This window comes from Triturus cristatus, chromosome 10 (assembly GCF_964204655.1).
Source record: "Triturus cristatus chromosome 10, aTriCri1.1, whole genome shotgun sequence".
NCBI lineage: Eukaryota > Metazoa > Chordata > Amphibia > Caudata > Salamandridae > Triturus > Triturus cristatus.
In genome coordinates this window covers 843,838,247-843,863,744 of record NC_140593.1, presented here as the reverse complement: position 1 = coordinate 843,863,744, position 25,498 = coordinate 843,838,247, and the positions used below count along the sequence as shown (strand labels likewise).

At 44.1% G+C, this 25,498-nt stretch overlaps 1 protein-coding gene across 1 annotated transcript in view; it reads right to left on the bottom strand.

Moving 5' to 3' along the window:
- Positions 1 to 24,489, bottom strand: part of LOC146790129 (UPF0764 protein C16orf89 homolog) — a 656,853-nt gene extending 632,364 nt beyond the window's left edge. Inside the window, exon 1 of the mRNA XM_085628478.1 lies at positions 23,983 to 24,489. Within this exon, the coding sequence (XP_085484604.1) occupies positions 23,983 to 24,154 (172 nt within the window). The 5' untranslated portion in view covers positions 24,155 to 24,489. The remainder of the gene's footprint in view (positions 1 to 23,982) is intronic.
- Positions 24,490 to 25,498: the final 1,009 nt, after the last annotated feature.

Below are 25,498 nucleotides of genomic sequence, written 5' to 3'. Positions count from 1 at the left end.
CTTCCTTATCTTAGAAATGGTGATGATTAGAAAAGGCCAACCTCGTAAACCCAGACAATGGTCTAGAGACTTGGGAAACATCAATCTAACCAATCTAACTTCTATCAGCAACAACATCCTACCTCTTCCCACAAACATGATGAATGTGAATTAACTTACTGAGCATTAGATCCAATCCATGTCAGACATACTTGATTCGATTGCTCTGCAGCAACTAAAAAGAATACCCAGCAGACATTCCAATCCTTGGTTTAACGGTAACCTAAACAAGGAAAGGTGCAATTTAAGGCTTCCTGAGAGATCATGGAGTATCCCTCCCTCCATCTCACAACTCAAACACCTTAAATCGACAAGAGGTTCCTACAGCAAACACATCCAGAATTCAAAAGCAGAATACTTCAGGGTGCAGCTGGACAATGGCAAAAACAGACCAAAAAAACTATTTGAAATTGTCAAACAACAAGCAATTTGCCAATCTAACCACCATTTGGTAGATACTGGGCCACTGCCAAGTGGTGAAGAGTTCTCCACCTATTTCATTTAAAATACAAAGAGAATTGAATCTGAATTGCAGCTCACTTTTCAGCTTTTGGTAAACCAGGTCCGACACAGTCTCCTCCCAGTGCAGCAGCTGGATAGATCCTCTCATACTGATCATACTTCAAAAAATAATTCTACTTGGAATACCTTCAAAATCCTGGATGAAGCTGATATACTCACAAAAATAACATCAATAAAACCCTTCAACCACTTCAATGATCCTCTGCCTGCAAAGCTTATCAAAGATATAAGATCTTCCATACTCCCCCTATGGGCTAAAATTGTCAATATATCTCTCCCTCAGGACATGATGCCTGATTGCTTAAAGATAAGACATGTCACCTGTTAGAAATGGGGGTCTCTTGTTGGCACTGGTTGGCACATTTTTCCAAGTAGGGACCCTTTTTCGTAGTCAAAGTAAGGGAGATACACTTCTAAAATAACTCTGGCTCACCCGCTTGGTAGCCTGGCTTGAGCCAGATATTCTCAGAGGCAGTGTGTAAAGCATTTGCGCACACATACATAATACAGTGAAAACACAACAAGTGGACACCACACCAGTTTAGAAAAATAAGTAATCTTTATCTAAACCAAACAAGACCAAAACAACAAAAATCCAACATACAGTTATCAAGATATGATTTTCAAAAGGTAAAAACAGTTCTGTTCATAGCAAACCATGGATGAGACACTTTCAACACAAAGTAACTTAGATGTTTTAAGATCATAAACAAAAACAGCCGCAGAGAAGGTGATCTGTTGGTTCCTTACGCCCAGGGAAGGTCATGCGTCAGTTTCTTACTCAAGGAGAGGTTATGCGTTGGTTCATCAATGCCACGCAGGGGAGGTGATGCATCGGTTCCTTACTGAAAAGGAGGTGATGAGACAGTTTTTTACTGTGCACGGAGGTAATCCATTGGATTCCTACTGCGACCTCTTCTTTGTTGTAGACTTGGTGCCCCGGAGAAATGCATGGAGATTCGGGAATGTGTTGGTTCTTGATGCAGCAACGGCGCTGTGTTAATCTCTCTAGCCGCAGTCCCATAATGTGTTGGTTCTTGCAGTCGCACAGCAGGGCCTGCATTGGAATCAGAGCGGTGGTCTTGGATTTTGGAGATCAGTGTATGAGATTCGGCGTGCAGCGATTGATCCAGCCGCAGGCACACACTGCATCGGTTTCTTCAGCGGCACGACGGCAATGTGTCAGAAACGGGTACAGATGCATTGCGCTTCTCTAGTTGCATCTCTTTTTCCAGCTCCCAGCAGCAGGAATAACCTCCAGAGGCTCAACACTGGAACATGCACCTCTTGACAGGTCAGAACTCTCAGCAAGGAAGTCCGAGGAGCTGGGAGTGAAGTCTTTGTGTCCCTGAGACTTCAGAACAGGAGGCAAACTCTACTTCAAGCCCTTGGAGATCTTCTTCAAGGAGGATACACAGCACACAGCACAGTCTTTGTCCTCTCCTTGGCAGAAATAGCCAATGCAGCCAACCCCAGCAAAGGGGCAGTACTTCTCCTTCAGCTTTCCCAGCTCTTCTCCATAGCAGAGGTTTCTCTTGACTCCAGAAGTATTCTAAGGTTCTGGGCACAAATATTTATACTCAATTTATCTTTGTTCTCTTATGGCGGAGAGGCTCTGTGCTCAGTCAAAACCAGTAATGTCCTCCCTGGTCCAGCGTCCTGGCAGTTGGTGGAGACATCATTGTGCAAGGCAGACCAGGCCATTCAGGTGCAAGGAAATCTTCTTCCACTACTCCAAATGCAGACCAGGTCTATTCAGCCCATCCTGACTCATCCAGGAAAGGCAGGACACACCTCACCCCCCCCCCTCACCCCCAGTCGCTGTCTCAGAGAATGCACATCCCCAGCCTTTCACTCCAAAGCCAGACAGTAAATCCACAAACCAGCAGAGGCACACTGGATGGCTAAGCAAGAAAATACCCACTTTCTGAAAGTGGTATTTTCAAACATACAATATAAAAATCATCTTTACCCAAAGATGCATTTTTATGGTCTGAGTTCAGGCACACTAAACTTCAGCTTTCTATCTTGTACCAGTGGGAAGTTATACTTAAAATATGGTATAAATATACTCACATTCTATCCTATGGGACAGATACCCTTTCCATAGTGAAAAACGAAATACTATATTTCACTATCAGCACATGTCACACAAACCAATACATGTCCTACCTCTCCCATACACTGCACCCTGCCCACAGGGGTGCCTTGGGCCTACCTTAGGGGTGACTCACATGTAATAAAATGGAAGGTTAGAGTCTGGCAAGTGGGTGTACTTGCCAGGTCGACAATTAAAAACTGTGCGCATACAGTGCAGTAGCAGGTCTGAGATACCTTTGAAAGGCTGCTTGTGTGGGTGGCACAATCAGTGCTGCAGGTCCACAAGCAGCATTTTGCTTACAGGCCCTGGGCCACACACAGTGCACTGTACTTGGGTCTTAGCAGTAAATAAAATAAGTCAATCATGGAAATGTAGATCCATAAGCACAAATTACAGGGAGAGCATATGTACTTTAGTACTGATCAGCAGTGGTAAAGTGCCCAGAGTCCTAAAACCAATAAAAACAGGGTCAAAAACAGGAGCCCCTAAAGCAATAAGTCTGGGAATAAACCCGCTGGAAAAGCCAGGTCTAATATCAACCCGATTCTAAAAAAATCCTACTGGAGACCTATTTGATGTCAATAATTTTCGTCCAATTACCAACAACCAGACATTAGCAAAGCTGTTAGAGAAATGCATACACCTGCAACTCTGCAACCAGATTGAGAAAATCCAGCTAGTAGACCACTGCCAATCTGGCTTCAGAATGGGACATTGCACTGAAATGGCTCTATCTCACATTGTTGATGATGCCTCAGATTGGTAGTTAAGAACAAACCCTGACTGCCTATACTTCCTGATCTCTCTTCTGACTTTGATATGGTCAAACATGACAGCTTGATTGACCTTCTTTAGAGAAGGTCCAACCATTTGTTCCCTGTAGAAGTGGCAACCACAATAAGGTGTTTGCTAAGGCTTGAGTAGAAAAATCACCATCATAACCTTCGATCTGGTGGCAAGAACGTGCACAGTGTTATATACTGGTTTCAATATTCAGAGTGTATTTCTAGTTTTAAGTAAAACGTTTCCAAAAGCAAACCCAATGCTTATATATCAAAATGAATTGAAAAAAACAGTACTCACAGGTATAAATCTAAAAACGTTTTTAAATATGTAAATTATAACAGTGAATAATCTTTTCTGGCAAAGTCATAAACTCTATAGATTCCTTAACAGATCGGTCATTAAAAGCATGCGATGTAAACAGAGACTGCAAACAATCAGTAACGATGGGCTAACAAATGCTACATTAATTAAAGCACTTGTACCAGACAAAAACTGCATGTACACATCAAACAAGGAAACATTTACCAATGGCTCAAAGTGAATTGTAATTGAAGCTTTGAAAAAATTACAAAGTCTAAGTTCCAAAGTTATTTCCAGATATTCTGTGGAACATGAAGTTAAAGATTGAATCATAAAATGGTCGCAGAAACTATATTCGTAGTGCAGTGATTGATATCAGATGTAAAACATACAGTCATATTTCTTTCGTTAGATAGTGATTGCAGTCTTAGAGCTTAAAATATTGACAGCAAATTTATTTAAAAAGAGAGTATTATATGGCTGTGAGAATGCTCCCCACAGTCACTAAGCTGGTCCACCCGGACCAGTCTGGGTTCATGCCTGGCCGCAACACCGAACTGAATCTACGCCGACTAAACAGAGTGCTAGCTAGGGAAAACACCATTAGAGAAAACGTGGCCATACTCCCATTAGACGCCCGTATGGCCTTCAACACCGTCAAGTGGTCATATATTTTTGTGGTCCTCGAGCGAATGGGCCTGGAGAGGACATATCTCAAGTGGATCAAGCTCCTATACGCTGGGCCACTCGCACAGGTGGTGGTGAATGGACATGTATCTACTACATTTACTCTTTGCCGCGGAACAAGACAGAGCTGCCCTCTATCGCCCCTCATATTCGCTCTTGTCCTCGAGCCTCTCGTGTGCTGGATATGTGGAGACCCATTGATACGGGCACTGAAGTGGGCCAACGAGTGGGAGGACAGAATTTCGCTTTACGCGGACGACATCCTATTATACGTCTCGTCCCTTCGTGCCTCAATTAGTAGAATACTCCAGATCTGCTCTAATCAAGTCAGATATTCCGGGTACACTATCAACTGGTCTAAATCAGTTGTATACTTGCTTTACGGGCCAGTGCTGGCCCTACTGACTGATTGTGAAGCCATTGTCGTTACGGAAGGGTTTCACTATCTAGGTATATTCACAACGGCTGATCCATCTCTCTTCTATGAATGAAACCTTCTGGGCCCTTTGACTCGGCTGCAATGCCATGTCCGCCATTGGCGGGCGCTGCCCCCATCGTTGCTGGGACGCACAGGGCTATATAAAATGTTGGCTCTGCTCGGCTCTTATATACGCTGCAGAACACCCCATATAGCATTCCCAAAACTTATTTTAAAGCAGTTGAAGGGGAACTTAGAAACCTACTCTGGGATGGAAAGCCAGCACGTATCGTGGGGCCCAAGCTAGTCCGGGGGTGGTACGATGGGCGAATTGCTCTGCCGGATATCCAGAATTATTACCAGGCAGCACACCTTTCCATTATAAATAAATGGATATATGGTATTCAGCAAGACCCAGCGTGTCAGATTGATAAGTGGCTGATGGGTAGGGGGGGATATAGAGAGGCACTGCACACAAAACCACGAGGACAACAGCTCACCGGCCCTACTGCCGTCACAATCATAATATGGCACACTACCACTGCAAAACTAGGCTGGTGCAATAAATTGACACAAATGACGCCTCTATGGTATGCAGGCATACTGGGCAATTTAAGTAAATGTAGAGGATATGACAAATGGGATACCATAGATATAGGGAAAATACTGACGTTTGCGGAACTGCAAAAAGAATATGAGTTGTCCACAGGCGAAACCTTGCGATACTTGCAAATACGGCATGCCTTGCAGGAGACACCAGAGAGATGGACTTGGTCCCGAAGGCCACCCCACTTGAGGATAGACTGCTCGCAGACCCCATGGAGAGCAAACAATATTGCTCACTTATAGGAAAATAATTAATAATTCACCCGAGCCGTTGAAACACCTATATACATGCTGGCAGACAGATCTGGGGGAACTAGAGGAAGAGGACTGGTGTGAGGCGCTATCCTCCCTGCGAGAGATGGCCATACCATCACGACTACGGCTGGTCCAGCTGAAAGTTTTGCATCACACATACATCACCCGCACAACACTGGCCAAGATGGGTTGAAGTAGTAATGCAGAATGTAGACAGAGATGCGGGGGGACAGGCACGTTTTTCCATACACTTTGGGAATGTCCAATTATCCAACAATATTGGGAGGCGGTTAACAAGGAGGTTGGCGAAGGGAGTGGGATGGCCCAGACTCTGTCCCCCAAGGAATGTCTGCTTAATAGCTGGGACGCCACAGATTTGAATCACATGGACCAACTATTGGCTGCCACGGGCTTTACATTAGCGCAGGGTAATATCGCCCGTAGATGGGGTGTCTCTGAGCCACCAGCAATAAAAGAATGAAAGCGAGATGTTGATTGGTGCATGTTAGCTGAACAGGTGGTTTACACAAACAGAAGATGCCCTAAAAAATGGGACACAGTATGGTTGTAAAATGGAAGCAACATCTACACCTCCCCCTCAGCACAAGGGAACGGGCCGGTAGAGTTAATACATGACACAATTCCAGTTGGGGGAGGAGGGCGTGATACATGGGATATCCAGTGATTGTAGATAATTGCCTGTTAAGATCCGATGTGTAAATGCATGTGTGTATTGTAATATGTTGTGCCAATAACACGCACAAAAAAGAGTTTTAAAAAAAGAAAAACATAAAAAACGAGTAATATATACTTACCTGAGAGAGATCTGTGGACTGTGGTACTGCTTCCATGTTTATTTGGGCTCGGCTCAAGTCTATTTTGTCAGGGTGGAAGGTGGCAGGTCGTGCATTGTTTTTTTGTTGTATCTCAAAAAGACAAGTGTGTAATGTCTTCACTGAAACAGGAGCAGTTACATGTATTTGTATGTTGTTCATTCTTTATTCGTGCCTGTGCAGATCAACGAGCCCTAGCAACCTGTACAGTTCAAACTATTGACTAATATTAGAGGGACATGCGTGCATTGAGACTGCCGAGCGGTTCTGCTGACAGTGAAGTGTCTTTTGGAGACCATCAGTGTCAGAGCAGAAGGGGGCACTTCAGGAACAGCAGATTACAAGTGATTGCAATTCCTCAGTTCATTGACTTCAGCCTCCTTCTGTACCGAGTGCTCTTTGGAAACATGTCATCAAGGGCAAAACTCTCACAGATAAGATGCATGGTACAAATCTGGACTTTGGAGGGCCTGTACATGCTGTGACCCAGGATCTGAATGGGTGCAGTGCATAATTTGAGCCAGTGGTTTCCGGTGCTCAGCACTGGCACTTTACTGTCAACAACGGCTCTTATAACAATCTTTCACATGGTGGCATTCTTTGTATAATTTTGTGAGGGAAACAACAGTTGCTTAATAATTAAATATACTTTTAAATCACTAATGCCTGCCACTAAAAAACTATACGAATAGCATGAGCGGCACGCATTAGCCATTTTTAATGTATATTTAAAGTCTATGGGGCAGATTTACAAGCCCCCTTCGCCACCAGCACGTCACTTTTCGTGACGTACTGGTGGCGCAGGGGGCTCCTCCATATTTACAAGGACAGAAAAAGCCACCCTGCATAACTTTTCCTCTCCTTGTAAATATGACCCCTTCACACGCAGCACTATGCGTTGAAGGGGTGTTCCATGGGTGTTGCTGTGGGTGTTCCCACGCAACACCCATGGAACAAGACACATCTCCAGATTTGTGAGAAATCGTAAATCTGGAGATGCGTCTGAATGCTACGCCACCCTAGAGGTGGCGTAGGGAGGCGCAACGAGGAGAAATGTTTTAATTTCTCCTTGTTTTGTCCTCTTTCAATGCGTGCTGCATTCTACAGCACACATTGAAAGAGGAAAACACTTTAGTGATTGTTTTTGTGCAGGAAGGTGCCCCTTCCTGCACAAAAACAATCTCCCCATGGCGCAGCCATCCTTGCGCCATGATGCAAGGGTACCTGCGCCGGCGCTTGGCAGCTGTTTGTGCGCCAGCGCAGGGGAGAGCACAGGAATGCGACATATTCTTGTAAATATGTTGCATTCCTGTGCTCTGAAAGTGCTGCAGTGTGGCGCAGCCAAAGGAATTGCGGTGTCACGCTGCAACACTTTCTTGTAGATCTGCCCCTCAATTGTCACACTTGTCTGAGTGTGATAGTTAGTTGTGATGGTACTGTCATTAGCGGCTCCGGAAGGGGCAATTGGTGGTGCAAACTGTAGTTGTCTCCTGACATGGGCCCTGACACTTATTTTTGTACAAATTAATTACTGAATAGGTGTGCCATGAAGATCTGGATTCTACAGCATAACCACATTCTAAACCAAAATGGATAGTAGGAGAAGTAGCAGCATCAGTACAAAATGATGGTCATAGAGTCCCCTAGCAAAAAAAGTAGTTTCTTCCTTATTCACATACATGCGGTGTCATTTGAAGGAAATGGGGTGCGGGAGAGGGAGTAAGAAACAACCTACCAGCAAAAGCGTAACCATTTTATTTTCCATACAGCTCTAAACAAGTTTGAGCTGGTGGTTGCAGGTGGTGGATAGAAACATTGGTTTTTGGGCTTAAAAGGACTTGTTTTTTATCATCAGATTTTGATCCAGAGTATACAACAGGAAGGCCAAAAAGACAGAAGGGAGAAAAAATGGAAAACAATAAGAAAGTAGAAATGAAAAAGAACCGGAAAGAGTAGGATAGGGAAGGGGAGTCATGAACCCCCTGCTTTAGCAGCTACAGGAGGGGTTCTTTATGGGCTTCTTCTGTCTGCAACTCAGCAGACAAAAGCTCATAATTAATGCTATAAAGGAATGCCAGCATTATTAGGAGAACAAGTGGGAGCAAGGAAGAATGAAAGATGGGTAGATAGAAAAAGGAAGGACTATTCAAATGGAACGAAGAGCGTAAGTAAGGATGAAAGAAACATAGGGAGGGTGATAGGAAGGATCGAATGTGTTTATGAACTGGTGGGTAGATGGATGAGTTGGTGAAAGGATGATGAATGGATAGGCGGATGGACAGGTGAAAGGTTGGTAGAGTAAAGTGTAGTAAGTCTGAGCGGATGGGTGGACACCCGGACGAATGGATGGATGGATGAATCAAACGATGGATATGTGGGTGGATAATGTATAGATGGATGCATACATAGATAATGCATAGATGGATGGAATTGCTGATGGATTGAATGGGAAAAGACTGAATGATGGATGTAAGAATAAGAGGATGACAAAATGTGAAGGGGAAATCTTTGATATCAATGGGTGGATGGAAGTGTACAAGAATGGATCAAAAATTGCTTGGATGGAAGAGACAAGGCAACTCTTCTAGGGAGGATTGGGCTTGCTTCGCTTGCTTGGTGCCATCAGAGCTTTAGTTTAAAGTGGGGGTATTTTATTATTTGCTATGAATACAGAGACAGAGAGTGTAGGGTTTGGATGAAAGTGAAATGCGGTGGATTGAGGGTAAGGCAGCCTTGGTAATGAATAAGCAGCGGGACCCTAAGGAAAAAAATTGGGGCCATGAAAATGTCTTTGGATTAAGCACCGCAGCCGGGCCCGGTTCTAGAGGGTGGGCCGGGTGGGCCAGGCCCACCTAAACATGAGCTTGGCCCACCCAAACATGAACCTTGGCCCTGGCAGTGACATCAGCAAGGCCAACAGAAAATGGCCACTGCAATTTAAAACGTTCTCTGAACATTATTTTCCTTCTTTCTTTAGGGGTTGCGTGATTGGGCCTGGGCTCGCTCCCCCAATCACGCATCTGCATCACCTATTAGAAAGGTAGGCTGTGTCCCCACCCACTCGTGCAGGTACAATAGGGGCATGGCGAAAATGACAAATCCTTTCGTTGGCAATGGATTTGTGTACTGTCCTGCTGCGTGGATATTTCATTCTTTTCAGCGCTGGTGAAGAGCAGTTTGTTTATGCGGTTCATTTTTCTGACCCCTTGAGCTGCTTATCGGATCGGGCTGTGACAGAGTTTGTAAGGAGCAGGTAAGAGAATGTGTGGCTATTGTTGTGGGGGTTTTTTTAAATCTGTGAGCAAGACACATACTTTGTGTGCAGTGTATATTTTATTTAAATCGTTTGTTTAAATCGTTTGTATCATCATCATGAGAGCAAACTTTTGTCTGTTTGTAGTTTTTAAATGCAGATAAACTGTAGTTAATGTGGATAGCTCAGTGGGTTACTGCCTTTGTCACAGAGATCCTTTGATTACTTGCAGTTCAGAAGTTACAATCCTAACATTGGACAGTGACCTATGGACTGTCATCAAAGACCTGCATTCAAACCAGAATGGTATAATTAGATTTTTTTTTGTATTGCTAGTTAGTTCGAATTTTCCCAGTCTTTCATAATTCTAATATTGCAATAAAGAGTCTGCTTGGGCAGATGTACATTCTAATCAGTAAAGCCAACCCCCAACCACTGAGGTATGCTTTAAATCCTGTGTTTGTGCTTCTCCAGACCTAACCCTCTTAAAACATATTGCAGAGCAGTATGGATGACATGTGATTCCTACACCTCGTAATCCTTATTAGTTTATGTGACATTCCCTATAGGCTGATTTACATACTTGTATGATTCATTGTCTGCATAATGTGCGCGTGATGTAAAGTACTGTGACACCCTACACTACGGGTAGCGCTATACAGCAAATAAAATGCATACGAGAGAGGGGCTATGGAGAGATGATGGGCACTGTTGGAGGGTGGCAATGAGGGAATCCGAGGGGGACATCATGGGGGGAGGGGCTAGGGAGCTCTGAGGGGCACTGGTGGAGGGTGGCAATGAGGGAATCTGAGGAGGAGGTCATGGGGTGGAGCTACGGACAGATGAGGGGCACTGGTGGAGATTGTTTGTTAGGGAGTCAGGAGGAGGTCATGGGGGAGAGGCTTTGGAGTGATGAGGGGCACTGGTGGAGGGTGGGAGGGAGTCTGAGGAGGAGGTCATGAGGGAGGGGCTATGGAGCGATGAGGGGCACTGGTGGAGGGTGGCAGTGAGGAAATGCGAGGAGGAGGTCATGTGGGGAAGGGGCTTTGGAGCAATAAGGTGCCCTGGTGGAGGGTGGAAGGGAGGGAGTATGAGGGGGAGGTCATGGGGAGCAGCTACGGAGCGATGAGGGGCACTGGTGTCAAGGCTTTCGTTTAGCAATAGGGACTTACTTAATCTTGAACGCTTTATTTTAAGCTTAGCATTCAAGTACATTTGCTGAAGCCGGGCCTGCTGGAATTCGAGGGTTTGCAGTTATGTCCAGACATTGCTCTTACTGCCTGGCCAGCTGGAATTCGAAGGTTTGCAGTTAGGTCCAAACCTTGGTCTTACTTTCAAATAACTCTCCACATGCGCTGTGTACACACAGAAGCAATCCGTTGTATCATGCTGCCTGTTTGCAAGTACATATGATGTAATCAGGGCTTGTAGACTACCTCCAGAAGCGACAAATTGGGCCCGCAATGGCCCACCCGAATGCGCCCTTGGCCCACCCAAATAAAAATTCATGGAGCCGGGCCTGACTGCAGCAGACCAAACAATATTTGAGGTATAACACTTTTCTACGGATTCAGTACTTATCCCTGAAGCACTATAAGCTCTGAATCCAAAATCAGAATAATGTGTTCTTCATTCAAAGTTAATACTACTGTTTTTACATTACAGATGCAGTCTTCGAAACTTGATGACCAAACAGCCCTGCGCACACTCAACTTTACAGGGGACAAGGGCATATGATGCCATGGAGTTCACAAACTCTATTATACCCTATGCAACCCCATTATTTAAACTGTACCGACTCTATAATATAGCATGTTTTACAAAAGGAACGAAAAATGAAAAGTTTTCTTTTCATTTTTTAAGAGCAGGCAGTGGTCCGTGGCACCACTGCCTGCTCTTAAAAATGGTTTTACAAACGTTCACAAAGGGGAAGGGGTCCCCATTTGCTAATGGGTTACCACCTACTTGGGTGGTAACATGTGAATGTTATGCGACCGCAATTGCAGTCACAAAACATTCCTGCATACCGATGAGATTCGGTATTAGGCAGGGATGCCCTAAACACGCCCCTTTCTAATACGGATCGCAAACCCATTTTGCGATTCGGTAACAGGTTACCGAATCGCAAAATTAAGTTTGCTGCATCGGACAAGCAATGTTTGCATTCTGCCCGTTTGCGAAAGCAAAAATGCATGATACATCTGCCCCCATGTGTCTTACAGTTTTTAGTAAGTCTTAAGAAAAGAGTTTCCCAACACACAAATACACACATTTCTACCTGAGCACTAAAAAGGTGGCAGGTATTATTTCAAGATATTAGTCCCTTGCAGGCATCTTGGTGTGTGTCACACACCTCATCTTGCCATGGAGGGCCCGAGGAAATAAAAAGAATCTTAACTACGTGAACTGACTTTTGCCTGATTAAAACTTCCAAACTCAAATTTAATCTAAGCAAAATTTAACGTGAAAAACAAAATTGTTTATGTATTGTAACTGTTCTCTTGTAAAGTGCTGACACCCAGCAGGTAAATAAATACATTCATACATTGAGAACAGAATACATAATTGCAGCAAAATGTAAACATGGCTATAGTAGTTCAAATATTTGCATTCACACAATTTAAAATGATGCTTAAACTTGTGCGGTTGTAGGTGGAAGATAGGTAGGTGGAGGTTACAGCGCATTGAAATAAAGTATTGAGTTAAGTGGTTTGACGCTAAAAAAAAAATTTCAGCGTTTTAAAAAAGCAATCGACGATTACCGATTGGTGCCAAAGCAGTTTTTTGACGCTCATAACATGTTATGATATTGTATCAGCCTGTAAAGGGGGAAAGCCCACCAGGCTTCAAATCTGTGATCACAATTTCAACCACAGCCCCTTTAGTAGTTGCACCGTATACAAAGCCCCGTTCACTTTGAACTGTGAGGGACACTGCAGTGTTTAATTTGCCAAACAAAGGGTGCTGGTGCCCAAAGCTCTACCCAGAAGCACGTGGCAGGGGCAAGTTAATGTTGGCACACCCAATACCAAGGCTGCCTTCTCTTGAAAACACCTCAGGCCTCTTTAATCCTCTTCCGGACACTGCCTGCCCCTTTATCTCACTGCTACAGGCTCCTGTTTTCTCCCTTTATGGCGTTTTTTTTCTGTCTATCTCTTCCTCCATCTCACAGCTTTGCTTGCTTTCCCCTCTCTTGTTATAGGTCATTGTTTGAGGCAGAAAAATAAGTGATGGTCCCCAAAAATGAGTAGCGGTGTCCCCCACCTGCATTTTTCAGCAAAAAATGGTCTTTTCAGAGTGAAGCTTCGGCGGTTCAAAAACATAACACAAAGAACATGAAAACACCTCTGCAACCTAATACCCTTGTACGTTTTGTAAGCCATTTCCATCAGTACCCTCCAAGTCGTCAGGGCACTTCAAACCCATTAAAGGCGTGGTTCATAACCTTTTGTCTTCTGTGGACGCACAATGAATCACTATTGGAAGCTGAGGGCCTCGCTTTAAGCAGTTTCTGTGCTTTAGAGACCCTAAAAGAATGCACAAAACTACAGAAAAAGTACACAAAACATGGAATTTGTTATTTGTTTAAATCCAAACTTAGCAGAATTTGAACTTTTAAAAGGAGTGTTGGAGCATTTCAAAATTGAATTTGATTTCTTAAAGGAAAAGCGATAAGCTAGACTCTAGCATATTGTTTTGTCATCTTTACTCCTAATGCATTATCTCGTATTATCAAAGCATACTAGTTGTTTACTTTTGCCCACCAATTGCCCACACAAGTGTGTGCTGTACATGCTCTGCTCACACAACAACCAAAAACAGTGAACAATTTTTACATTTAATTTTTTTAATGCAAGCACATAGGGGCCACATTTAGGTGTATACGTGTTTTTTTTCTATTCTTCTTTTGTGGCACATTCTTAGAATAAAAATTAAATACATTACACGTGCCGTCAGCTAGCCCCAGCCAGACCTGTTGGGTTTACCAATGCTTGTTCATTACAGTCCTCAAACGTGTTGGTAGCTATGTTTTGTTTTGTGTTGTTCCATTATGTTTTTTATTTATTATAAGAGACAGTGGTCCCTGAAAACGAGAAATATTCACAAAAAACAATGAATATAGCCAAAATTGGTGCTATATTATAGCCTATGTCCAGCCGGACAAGGCAACTTTAATAAGAAACAGTAGTTAGCAGTGATCAAAGGGATGTAAGCAAAATGTTGGTGGGACACAAGCCTGTATCCTGTGGCTTACATATCAAGAGGACATAATATTTCGGAAAAACATACAGGCAATTGCAGTGATGTTTCTATGTCAGAGAATACTAGGTAGTGAAACATCTTAGTATAAAACTTGTCACCTTCACCACATTTTATACACATAGATTGTTTAAGTGTAAGGTGAACCACATAGTCGACGACGTTTCGATCCTTAACGGGGGGATTTTAGGATCATCATCAGGACTAATTAGTATGAATTGCCAATTTTAAAAATGCCTCGGGTGGAGACGAGTTACAAGGATTGGTGATTCGTCTGGGTCCAATGACATGAGCGAATCAAGGTTCCGAAGGATCGGCCTCGAGTTGGCGGAGTTTAAGATAAGATGGAAATTCGTCTGGGTTCGGTGACCTGAGCGAATAAAGGAATCCAAGGAGTGAGCCTTGGGCAATGAAGGTACAATCGAGTCAACACGGTGATGCGGTATCTCGTTACAATGAAGGAGATGCGTACAGTGGTGGTCTGCAGGACAGCGCGGTCGGACAATCCCGGATAGGCTGTGAATCCATTATGTTAGCATAAACGTTCTAAAAGCAACCCATTTTATAGTTTTGAGCTGCTCTCTTTGGCGGCGCAGTGTAGCTGCGTCATTTGTAATGCTTTGAGATCATAACGTCATACAGCTATTCAGAGGCACAACTCTAGCCAAATGTCGGGGGCTAAAAAAAGGAAAATCGGTGGGAGGGGGGGGGGGGTGTCGGGGCTGATTCTACCAGCAATAGGCAGAGTGGAGATGCAGCGGTTCTAAGAAGGGGTGGGGAAAAAACCAGAGCCTGTTTAACAGCAAATGGTCTTTTAAAGACCAGTGTATTACTTGGGTGCGGCTGTGTGTGTGCCCGGGCTGACACACACGAAGGAGGGGGGGCGGCATTGGCTGAAGACCTTTGAGCCCAATGGGTGTTGCGCACCTGCAGCTATTCAAATGCCATACTACACGAAGGATTTAAAGGTATTAATCTGGATGGCCACATAACAACATGTTCGCCTTATTCCCTAGTCACTTGCTGCTGGTGCTCGACTTAGTAAAAAGTCGACCTCATTAGAATGAACGCTGAGATTACCGTGCGAGATTTCGAACTCACTGTCTTCAGGTCACACTACATGTCGAAGGAGCACTGTACTGCGCCCCCTCTAGGATGACGCATATCCTATGAGGTTCGGGCAATCCTCGCTGTAAAACCTCATTTGTTAAACATATCCCAAAAGGAATGCTGACCTTCTGGATTGAGCGACAAAACTACAGATTGGAATGACAGCATTGCTCACTCTGGTGAGATTTCTAAAAACCGTTCGAAGGTTAAAAAGCCGTGAATACCTGTCGTTCTAAACAAGCCTGATATTTGAATATTGGGGCATATCAACAAGGGCTTTATCTCTGCTTTTTTGGCTTTAAAAGCCAAAAAAGCAGAGATAAAACTAGCACCCTATCAACAACAGGGTGCTAACACGCAAATTTGCATGTTAGCACCCTTTTACTCTACGCTTCCCCTTGCATCTCTAATGAGATGCAAAGGGGGCGTTCCAGAGTAAAATAATAGGAGAAATGTCGCTAAGCGACATTTCTCCTATTATCAAGAATGTCGCTAACCCTGTTAGAGACAAAAAAAGCAGCGCTAACCGCGGTTAACGCTGCTTTTTTACGTCTGCTAATTTTCAGACTTAGCCATGATATCCTATGGAAGGAGGATATCATGGCTAAGTTTGCCTGTCCCTATCAACAAGGTAACGTGTGATTATCGCTGGGTTTCCAGCGATAATCTCACGTTAGCCTGTTAGCGTGTAGATTTTTATCGCTATTGAGATAAGCGTTGCTAATAGCACGCTATCTCAGCGATAAAAATTCACGCTAGCCGGCGATAATTATCCTCACGCTAAGAGCGCTGAGCGATAATTATCGCCGGTTGTTGTTGATATGCCCCTTAGTGCCCACAGCCCTGCGGATAAGAAACACCCCAACCAGGCACATGAGAGAAAATGACGTATGTCTCACCCGGGTGTCTGGCAGAAGCGGAGCCCACTGAATCCCCTATGCGACCCTTTTCTGTCTATTCGTACATTTGATGGGGAGAGGGTGTGCCTTGAAGCAGGTTCGAGTCTGGCGGGAGGCTCAACCATCCTTTGATTCTGACCAAATCACGTTATCTCCCAGTGCCTCATAATGAAGTATCCGTCTGTAATGCGATATCACTCACACTGCCCAGTCTGAAACAGGGCGAAGCCTGTCTGTGATTGTTAAACATCTGTGGGAAAAAATCGGTCTTTGCCTTTTGAAGTCGCATTTAGAGGGTCGCTCTGGCTCATTATAGGAGGGGTCGTCATTATAGTGTTGGTATGGTGTCGCTGTTACTAACGATGTCTCCACCATTCAAATACTTAAAAACTACGGCAAGAAAGTGGGACATCTCAGAAGTGTAATAGTCAATGCCCCTAGCTTCACCCAGGGTCCTGAAACTGGAGTAATAGCCCTCAATAAACGCTTTCCAGGAGAGTGAGCTGTGCGGTTTTTCACGGGCAGCATATGCTATCTTTAAAGGTGGCCGTTGATCCTTTGGGTCACCTGCAGAGGTTTGGTATTAGGGACTTCTGCTGTATTACTCTGAAAGGATGCATGTCGCATCATGATCAAACCAACCAGCACCAGAAAAGGTGAAATGAGCCTGTGTTTCTTGAGCAAAGTTCAGAGATTCAACACCACAAATGGAAGGGTGAATAGCTATAGGGGATGGATTTATTCTCCAATCCAATAAAAAAATCCTGGGGCAAGTTGTACACCTGTTATTAGCGGTCCCAAATGGAAAATTGGGCTATTTGCGACCACTAAAAAGGGTTATAGTAACTACAAAACCTATTTTGCGAGGCAGTAACCTATTACCGACTCGCACAATAGGATTTTCGAGTCACTATTATGAAGGGGCATACCAAGGGCATCTCTTCCTAAAAGCGAGTCGCAGTATGATTGTTTTGCGACCTCAAGTGCAGTCGCAGAACAATCCCAGTTACCACCAATTTCAACTTGGTAGTAAGCCAGTCACAACCGAGAAGGGGTACCAAGGGGACCCCTTACCCTTTGTGTTTGGCAGCGGAAATATTTTTTAAGAGCAAGCAGTGGTCCCACGGACAAAAGCCTGCCCTTTGAAAAAATGAAAAGAAAAGTTTTCATTTTTTTCTTTTAAACATATCCAGTTTTATTTTAGGGAAAATGGGCTCCATTTGGGGGGGAAAAAAACGTTACTTTATTTAAAAAGCAAACACAGACATGGTGGTCTACTGTCCTCAACAGGCCACCACCCCTGTGGCTGTAACCCATTCCCAATGGGCTGCGAATTGCGACCTGCCTGAATATTGATGAGGCAGGACATTTACAACCCCATTGGGAATCGCTAAATATGTGTGGGATACAATAGTACATTCCGTTTTGTGAGTCACAAAAAAATTAAATTTGCGATTCACAAAACGGAATGGTTGTACATCTGGCCCCTAGAATTATCTGGAGGAGGGCACCCTCAAAAAGAGGTGTACTACAACCCCACAGACAAAAATAGCTGCAACACCTCTCTACCAGGAGTATTGATTATCTTTCAAATACATCAGGTTTCACCTCAGAGCTGAGGGAACCATTATACTATTTTATAACCAACATGATTTGCCCTTGAGCTTATTCAACGACTATCCACAGCATAATTAATAAGTTCCTACCACTGTGTCATTATTGTCTTTCTTCTTTTACGCAAACAGTGTGTGACTACAGGAGGAGCTAAACCTCGATGCTTGGTGCCAGACCGTGAAGGAAATTGCGACCTATATCTGGGTAAGCAATAAATGTAAAGGACTGCATGGATTTTCGCACTAAGCACCCAGCAAGCGTGCTGTCTGTTATTTGCAGTGCCACCTCCTTATCACTTGGGTTGATAGAAGTGCTTGTGTTACACTGCTATTACAGAGCATGATCCCTGGAACGAATGCAGCCTGGTAATCATGTCTAATCTCTCTCCTAGGTTGGCTCATAAAATTGATAAAGGGAAGAAATTCCTGTCTCACCGGTTGTGTTTGTACACAATGTGAGTGAGTTGGTATCTACACAGCCTTGAGAAATGTCCCTGACCATCCATGAGTCACAAACGTCGGCAGAAACATGTTCCAACTCTAAAGGTTGATACGGCTATTGTCCCTAGAACCCCCCAAATGTAATTTATGCTTTAATTTATACCTATGGTGCCACCTAATAAAGAGAACTTCTGTGGTGTACCCTAAGGTATTTCTAACTTCATCTGGATCCCTGTCCTATTCAGGCATTAGCTTATCTCAAGAACTCCCTCATAGCAGAGGTTGAGTGCACCCTGGTAGTACCATCTTACCAAGGTGGGACGAGGCTGCCGTTGATGAAGCATTCCACATGATGTGGGTGCGTCTCCTCATCTAGAAATGATGTCTTCGTCCTTTGCCCCTATTATTTGGACTGGATAGCAGAAGATACCCATCCCCATGAGCTATTCACCATACCATTTGTGGTGTTGAGTCTTTGTTAGGAGGATAAATGGTGAATTTCTTTCCTCTTCTCTCAAGGTGATGGTACAACTTTCAGAGACGCAGGTCTCCAGTTGACAAAGATATGCCTCAAATTTTAAAATGTATTCTGATGGTGCGTTGAATTTATTGGTAAATATTCCGTTAATGGCATGAAAGGGGTTGGGTGGTGCAGAGACGTCCATGGGAATACTTACTCACCTCAGCAGAGAGGTAGCCCTCGTCAACGTCTGTCTCTTGTTGCGCCTAAGTGCTCCCTCTCGCTGTTTTAAGTGAGCATGACCTGTTGCCGCTGCATGCTGGATCCAGGTCAGATGTTTGCCCCAGATGTAACTGCCACCAAGTCAGGCTCAGATATATACTAACCAGACATCTCTGCCAGGTTGTCCCATCTTGCTGAAGCCACACACAAACACATTATCACTACACGAAGAGTAGTGCCCAGTTGTTAACCATCTCTGGTGCCCTATTTATTAAGGTTTAATGAAATGTTGATACATGAGTTACAGGTCAAGTGCCTAAATACCTTACGGTCAAGTGGCACTAGTTAAGAGAGTTACATAATAGAATAAAGAACAGAGTCACTGGACACAAACCAGCAGCACTTCCTATAACAGCCATTCAAGCTAAGTCTGGAGAGTCAAAATTACAATGGAGTCATGGCTATCATTTCTTTCTCTGCAGTAGTATCCAAGGACCTGAAACCCTGGTGGCAAATGGCATTCTTCACCAAGGATATCGCCCACTAGCCCGTAACTGGCGAGAAGGACTGAAATCAGGTAACACAGTAACACTGTAATGAATCTCCATTCAGTGGATGAAGACTCCTCAGTTTGAGCCTCACATTAACAGAACCAACTATAGAGTGCTTTTCAATAGGTTTCAAATGATTACACATTTTTATGAGGCCTAAGAAAGGAAAAGCCCCCAGTTTGAAGACCCCTGCTCTAGTTAATCCAACGAACAGACTCTCATGTCCTCTGCTCAAATTGACTTGCACATCCCTATACTAATACTATACTCATATTTCCCTATACTAATCCACCACTAATCCTTTTGGGTTCCAGAGTAGCATACTACTCTCTGAAAAGCGCTTTGATGCCTCGTCAGGGGTAGTAAGTGCTACATAAATACAATTACAACTGACTTTCAAGCATGCAAGCAGTAGATTAGGCGCAGAGTGGAGTTGCAGCGGCCAGCAGAGATTTATGTGGTTTAAGAGAAAATAAACATATTACCAAATCTGTGAAGCCAATCCTTGACTATCGCGATGACTCCGGTGAAGGCTTCATAAAGCTGAGTCTTTGTTAGGAGGGTGTACGGTAAATTTCCTTCCTCTTCACTCAATGTGATGGTACAACTTTCCGACATGCAGGACTCCAGTTGACAAAGATATGCCTCAAATTGTAACCGTGGTATGGGGCACTGCCGCCATTAAAGTGAACTCGCGGCATGGGGTGCTTTTACACAAAGAAGCAATTGTTTGTCAACATGACAAACAAATGCTTTTTTTGTAAAAGCGCCCCATGCCGCGATTTTACTTTAATGGCGGTCGTGCTCATTTCCTTAGACGTGGCTCGTCTAAGGAACCAGGCATGGCCGCCATTGAAGTGAAAGTGAGGAATGGGGCAGTTAAAAAAAAAAAAGTTAATAAATACTGAACAAAAAACAAGTGGCTGCATTTGGTGCTGCAAATAAACCAAAGGCATGGCTGCCACTGTGTTAGTGTGCTGTACTATAAAAAGAAAATTAAAGCAATGGGGGAAAGCGTGTCCTGCCTGTAACAGCAGACAGGAGAAAACCATTTAAGCAAATAGTGCTCTGAAGCTGTAATTAACGCCTACCAAGTAACAATACATGTAACAGGGAGTGTCCTCATGGGAGGTTACAAAATGAGACAAGGCAGTACTAAGGAGGGACTACTAAACCTCTTGACCAATGAAAAGCCAGTTTCTAAAGGACAATGACACAAGCCAATGAAAAATATGGGCAGAGAGTGGTCGTAGCTTCGAGTCTATACCTGAATACAGCATGCCTTGCAGAGCAGCTCATGCTCTGCCCAGGCTCGACCTAAAAAGGAAAAGCGAGTCTGTAGGTTGGTTGTTTCCCCAGTGATGATACTGTTGCTGTCATTGAGCACTTTAATTATGTTCCTCTGGGCCAGTTATTTTCCTGTAGTGTCCACTTAATGAGATTAGACTAAGAAGTGACTTCCCGCTGCGCAATGTAATGACCAAATACAGATTTAAAACAGTTACAATCTTCTTAAAGTGCTCATGAGTATTTTATAAATATCCTTCTTCAGAATGAGCAGCGTACTACTCTATTTTATGAACAGTTCACTTCTATAGTATGAAACAATTAAACACAGGTAGTGAGACCATGAACGTTTCAGAACTACGGGCGAACGTAAAAAATATAATGCAACTTGCTCAAGGTCACATTAAGTATCAAACATGTAAGCAGATGTGACTGAGATTTATAATTGTAATCAGCCGCGGTCGGTAGTGGGTTTAGTTGCTGGGCGGTGACGTGGGGAGGGGGAGGGGCATGGTGGGGGGTAGTAAACTATGGATTATGGAGGTTTACAGGTAAGTAAACATATAAATTAATAAAACAAATTTTGTTGCTTGTACTGCATCGCATTTGGGGATGCAGTGCGCACAACGAAATTCGTTTTATTAATTTATATGTTTACTTACCTGTAAACCTCCGTAATCCATAGTTTACTACCCCCCACCCTGCCCCTCCCTACGTCACCGCCCGACAGCTACACCCACTACTGACCGCGGCAGATGGTAATAAATGTTTTTATTTTTTATTTGTAAAACACAGGGGGGCAGATTTACAAACCCCTTGCCCACTTTTGCGTCACTTTTTCCATGTTAAAAGTGACACAAAAGTGGCGCAAGGGGCTTGTAAATCTGCCCCAGGATGTGGTGTTCTGAGGTCAAACATATGGCGTTTTGAGTGACAAGTTTTGGCAGGGGTGTTACCACCAACACAATAGCCGCGGTCGGTAGTGGGAGTAGCTGCCGGGCGGTGACGTGGGGAGGGGGAGGGGGTAGTGAACTATGGATTACGAAGGTTTACAGGTAAGTAAACATATAAATTAATAAAACGAATTTCGTTGCTTGTACTGCATCGCATTTGGGGATGCAGTGCGCGCAACGAAATTCGTTTTCTTAATTTATATGTTTACTTACCTGTAAACCACTGTAATCCATAGTTTACTACCCCCCACCCTGCCCCTTCCCCTCCCCACGTCACCGCCCGGCAGCTACTCCCACTACCGACTGCGGCTGCCTGGTGTTAATGGAGCATTCATTGCACGTAGATTTTGTTGCATACCTCAGCAAAATCTGTACGACACATTGGTTACCGCTTTTTTTCATCCAATACATTTTATCAGGTTTGGGTTGGCGCACATAAACTAATCAGGAGAAAAATCTGCCTGTTGATTTTCTAAAAAAAATTGCATATCTCAGACACCTATGTAAACAGGGGTTTGCACGGGTGTCAACGTTTTACGAAGTGATCGTAATGAAGACCCTGATGTTAAAGATGGGCGGGCCACTAATAGCTCGACAACAATGGAGCCAAGGGGGTCACAAGGCAGGTCGCCCCCCACTCATAACCTTATAAACAACAGGACCTGCCTAGAACAAGAGTATTTTAGTTTTTATAAGCACAGTGAGCAACTCCTACTCTGGAACCTTGGTACTTGCACAACCTGTTGCATTTTGAACCGTCTCCGCGGCACTATTTGCCAATCGTTAGAGGGGGTCTAGTGTCACTGGCTCTAAAAGTTCCTAAATATTTAGGTATGTTTGGAAAATGGTGTTCCCTAATAATCTATTTCCCCAATGGTAAGTGTAGGAAAGAAAAGAAGAAGGAAGGAAGAAAAAACTCAAATCCGCCAGGACCGTCAGATGTGGTGCCTGTCGCAATGCCTCAAAGTAAGGAGTGTAAAAAAGTGAGGAGGCCGGCAGTGCCTCACGGAAGTAACCCCAACGAGGCTGTGCAGACTGGTACTCGCCTGCTACCTCACGTTCTCATCATAGGCGACTGCCGTTCGAAATGAAGGTAAGAAATAAAACAAGAATTATTGTGTCTATTCTAATAACTAGTGTAAGGTGGAACTAATAATCTAAACTGTGTCAATGTTCCAAAAAATAAAGTGAGTGTCGACCCTGGAACAAGGGAGACTGAGTCTGATCAGGACCCACGTGACTCCCGGTTAAAACCGGACAATACCACACTCGCTGTTTGAAACTTTTATTCTATGCTGTGTGGCTGTCCACTAAAACCAACATGTTTCGTTGCCTGTATAGATTGGCGGCAACTTCTTCAGGGCTAGGGTCGACTTGCTTCTCTGCTTTGCTAGTTCTGACCAGTTTTGTATCTGTCAGCGCCGTTAGGGTTGCTCATTTACAGCATACCTCAACCCTTAGTGTAGGTGGATGTATGCTACCTCGGATGGTTCTGAGCTGCTTGCCCGCTAACCGCAGATTCATGTATCTCGTCGGTCTAGCGCTCCGGGTGCTTTCAAACCTCCATCCAGGATGGAGGTTGGAAAGCACCCGGAGCGCTAGTCCCAGGGTCGACCCTAGCCCTGAAGAAGTTGCCGCCAATCTATACAGGCAACAAAACATGCAGACGCTGCTGAAAGTGTCACGGTGTAGAAATTACACTGGGACGAGTTCAGCACATTATTCAGTGGGGTCCAAATTCTTGGCAGGGTGGATGGCGTTAACCCTGTGAAAATAGTGGGTGGACGTCGTCCACCTGCGTGTACCCCCGACTCGTGCCCTGGGGACATAGTCCAAAACTAGCACACTCTTTGTGTGCCCTTCACAAAGTCCTTGCGTTAATACGTCATTCGTTTCCCCATCCATGCATTCGTGCGTTCATCCACTCTCCAAACCAATAGCTTATTCTGCCAATCACCTACTCACCTATGCCAAACTGGCCAATCAATGAAGAAGCACTTCCGCTTTTAAAAAAGCTCGACCTATCAGCTTTGACAATGTTTATTAGGAAATGGAGCCTCACGTTTGTTTTTCACGATTACAAAAAAACAAAAACAAAACAATAACAATTTCCCCTCCTCTCCTCATGTTTAAGATGCTCCTGCGACAGAATTTAACATTCTTTTTGAGGCAGGTCGTTAAAAAGCTGTATTGGAATGAACACTACTCAGGCTGACAGACTCAGATTGCCCTGGTGACTCGCCAAGGTGCATCATTTGTCACTCCCAGCCATGTGAGAATATAGAGAATTTCTGAACCAGCACCAATACTCCCTCCCTTCCCCCCCGAATAAAAACGAGTTTTAAAACAAAACGTTTTCAGTCCAGAATATTAAGTTTCAAGTTACCTTTCAAGAACTGGAACCCCACGATTCCATCGAGGTTTAGGTCCTTGTAAACTGTTTCCAGGTAGGACGTGCTTTTCTGCAGAGAGCTGATCAGTTCACCGGGAAGTTTCTCACTTTTTGCCGGCCCCGGAGTTAGCGACGCTAGTAGAACAGATAGTAACAGCGGACCCATGGCTGGGACAGGAACTAGACGCGCACGGTACAGGTGATGCGCTCACCAGGATGCGCGCGCTGGGAATGCAAACACTTTCTCCCTCAACCACATAAATTCCTATTTCTCTCAGTAAACAGAGCGAAGGGGCGGGAACACAATTATTTGACACATTCAAATGTCAAGAGTGGCTCAAGGCTACCGGGCAGTAACGCGGTTTAAAAGACAAGAGAAGTGTTTTCGCTTTTTGTTCGCGCTCCAAAGCTTCCTCAGGAGCCTACCTGACCTGGGATTCATTCAGCAGATTAACACGAGAGACGGGATTAATGGACAGCAGCAAACGTGCTAGAGAGCACAGCAAGTAGAAAGCTGTAGAGAACAACGACCGCCCACTTGGAACTTGGAAGGATTCCTGAAATGCCTGTGCCCCCGGAGAACAGGGCAACAGAATAGAATCAACAGGTTTGAAAAGAGACAGCGCCTAAAAAGGGTCTAACTAGTCCAGTTCATACCAGTACTCAGTACCGCATGACCCAGCATGCAATAATCAAGAACTGGCAAAGCAAATGGGTGTCTCCTCTAAAAGTCTTAGCTATTGCCTTTGACAGTGCTTCTTTGCATTGGTATTACCTATTGCCAAAATGCCTGACAGCGTGCCACAACGCACGTGACTGCATGCATCATTAAGCATGGTCACATATGCGGGGCATGTCACTAGCCCTACCATATTGGAATGGGGTTTCAATAAATAAAGAGCTATTTCAGCGTCCCTGCTAATGCCTAATCATGTGTCAAGATGCCTACTTATGTATGCGCCTTAAAATATGAGTGCATATGAAGCCATTTCAAAATGACACATCAGGGGCCATTTTGGAATTTAAAGTTACCATTTTAATATGGTAAAAAGGTAAAGTAGAAGTGCAAAAGTAAAAAAAAAAAGTAAGTGTAGGGCAGTGGACAAGATAGGAAGCAAAAGCCCACTAGCAAGTTGGAGCTGACTTGGCCCTTGTAAAAATAAATAAATGAATGAATGAATAAATAAATAAATCAAGCAAACTAAAAAGCGAGAATCAGATAGAGAGAGTGTCGGGGAGCAGGGGAGGGGTAGAGGCGTCCCAATGGAGAGCACAGATGGAAAAGGGGAATGAAAATGCAAAATAAATTGAGAATGGGGAGCAACATGGAAAACACAGGGGAAGGGGAGTGAAGTAAATTGAGTAAATATAGAGGTGACGTGGGGCGCTAGGATGGCAGGGATAGTAAGTAGGCGAGAGACCAAGGAAAAACATGCACCTTTATAAAGTGCTGAAAGGCAAAAAAGAGTCCTCTCAAATCAGCAGTAGAAGGACACACCTGTTCAATTTG